The 2,500-nt window shown below is 46.8% G+C and overlaps 1 protein-coding gene across 1 annotated transcript in view; it reads left to right on the forward strand.

Annotated features, from left to right (window-relative positions):
* Positions 1 to 2,500, forward strand: part of si:dkey-22o22.2 (neural-cadherin) — a 102,300-nt gene that overhangs the window by 72,325 nt on the left and 27,475 nt on the right. Inside the window, exons 14-15 of the mRNA XM_047340865.1 lie at positions 1,132 to 1,259; positions 1,883 to 2,069. Of these exons, the coding sequence (XP_047196821.1) occupies positions 1,132 to 1,259; positions 1,883 to 2,069 (315 nt within the window). The remainder of the gene's footprint in view (positions 1 to 1,131; positions 1,260 to 1,882; positions 2,070 to 2,500) is intronic.

Here is a 2,500-nt window from a genome sequence, read left to right on the forward strand (position 1 = left end):
GCCAGAAAAATAGTTTAATGACATTAAATCAAAAGATCTGATGTGCTGTTGTCATGATTTTATTTTGAAGACAAAACTTCAGAAGATGTTTGCACGCTGCTTCACATCCGTGGTGTGAAAATGAAACATCTGTTTGAATATCAATCTGGAGTTTGTGGTTCGAGGTTTTGTTCTGGACGAGTGAGGACAACACGTTGTCACATGTTCGCACACTTTGTGGTTATATATTCACAAGACTTGTAAATATGTTCCAAACAAATGTGTTGATTAATAAGTGATGGGAGAAGAAAACAGGATTAAAACCCACAAACGACAGGAGTCTGTCTTCCCTTTGGAACCCCCTCCCAAAGTGACCTGGGAACCGTAGAACCTGAGCTGTAATGAGCGGCGCTGCTGGAAACTGACGGGGACATCGAGGAGGAAAGTGAATAATGAAGTGATGTCGGTGCTCGTTTCCAGTGGTATAAAAAAGAAACTTGAGACGGCAGCAGCAGCAGCAGCAGCTGGTGGTGGTGGGGGTGTGGTGGTGCTGGTGGTGGTGTCGTCTCATTTTTAGCAGTGATTCATTTCCCAATCAGAATCTGTAGGCGGCTGGAGAGACGGGAAGAGGAGAAAACACTTCCTGACTTTGATTGGCTTTGAACAGACCCACATCAGTAATTGGCTTAGCGGAGCTTGAAAGTGAGCTGACAAGCTGCTTTGTGGACTCTTCAGGGTGTTCGCAGGATAATTCCTCACTAATAACTCTGTTTTCATTCAGCGAGCGGGAGACACCGTCCACACTCGCGTTAGGACTTCAGGAAACACTTTCTCTCTTTCTTCCAGCAGCTGTTCTTCACATTTTAATTCTCTTTCCTGGTGGAAATGTAAAAAAAAGCACCAACTTCTTCCCGTCTCTTTCCTTCTCTCTCGCCCTCCTTTCTCTTCCTCTTTCTTTGTGCGTCTGTTTATTTCTTGCTTGTGTTTCCCGTCTTTTCTCCGTCAGTTTTTAATCCAATTTAATCAGCTTTCATGGACGTGTCAGACTGTTTGTGTTCTGCTGCCAGAACCGACAACAACAAAACAGATAAATTTAGACAAAAATATGATAATGTTCATTTCTGCTGCTCTTCCTTTTCTCTCCGTCTCCAGATGTGAACGACAACGTTCCTTTCTTCCTGTCGTCCACCTACGAGGCCACGGTTCCTGAGGGAGCGGAGATCGGCACGTCGGTGGCTCAGGTGTCGGCCACAGACCTGGACTCGGGTCTGCATGGGATGGTGAGACACTCAACACTTTGTCTTCTTTTTGTCTTCTCTGCGTCTTCTGTGTAATTTTCTGTGCCTCTTCATCGTCATCATCTTCTTCCTCCTCCGTAGAATCAGAATCCGTTTATTGTCATTGTAAGCTGAAATCAGAAGAACGACTTCTCTTGGTGCATGAACACACACAATCACACAACATCAACAAATTTTTATAACAAATATACGAATAAGAATGAACTTGCATTAAAATGTTGCAATAAAAAATGACTCCGACAACAGTTGTGTCGTCTGAAAATGTCATGATGTGTTGGTGGAGTGGACAGGAGAGCGCTCACAGCCCTGAGCGTGGTGGAGGAGGAGAGGTCTGACGGTGTCTGATTGGTTGTGAGGAAGTCTTTAACCCATATGCAAGTAGAGGTGGGGAGGCCGAGGTCAAGCAGTTTGCCATTGTCTTCTTCGTTGTCTTCTGTCTTCGTCTTCCTTCTCGTCTTCTTTGGTCATCTTCCTTTTCTTAGTGCTCTTCGTGTTCTTCTTCTTCATCTTCTGCGTCTTCCTCTTTGTCTTCTTCTTCGTGGCCTCCTTGGCGTCGTCTTCTTCTTCTACCTCAGCTTCTTCTTGTGCTCACTCTTCCTCCTCAGATCCACTACGCGATCCTGAGGGACGAGAGCGGAGACTCCCAGTTCTTCAGCATCGACACGCGCAGCGGCGCCATCGTCACCCGGGCCTCGTTCGACCGCGAGCAGAAAGCCTCGTACCTGATCGAGGTGCAGTCACAGGACGGCTCCGAGTCGTCCCGACCAGGCCAACAGGGACAACCCAACACCGGTAACACACACACACACACACACACACACACACACAGACGCTACTACACTGAAATATAACAACACTGACTGTAAATAAAGATGGACGACACGTCTCCACTTCCTCCCACCATCCAGAAATGAAGCCAAAATATCTCCGATACAAACGCTGACATCTTTCATGGGAAGTCTGAGCAGCAGCGATCAGACGGTTGAGCTGCAGCATCGAGGTCCGAGCCCATTGGTCCAAACGGGCCGGGTTCAGACCCACACTTTGAAATGATTTTGAGGTTCTGGGTCAAGCTTGGTCATGTTGGATTATCTCCTTGATTTTGTCATTTGTAATCGGGGAAACATCAGGTTTCTGTTCGGGCTCAACTAGTTTCCTCTCAGGCTTGAACAGGTTGGGAAAGAATGTGCTCGTCCAATCAGGAGTCAGTCTCAGCTGTCAAT

The sequence above is a fragment of the Hippoglossus stenolepis genome, chromosome 8 (assembly GCF_022539355.2).
Source record: "Hippoglossus stenolepis isolate QCI-W04-F060 chromosome 8, HSTE1.2, whole genome shotgun sequence".
In the NCBI taxonomy this organism is placed as follows: Eukaryota; Metazoa; Chordata; class Actinopteri; order Pleuronectiformes; family Pleuronectidae; genus Hippoglossus; species Hippoglossus stenolepis.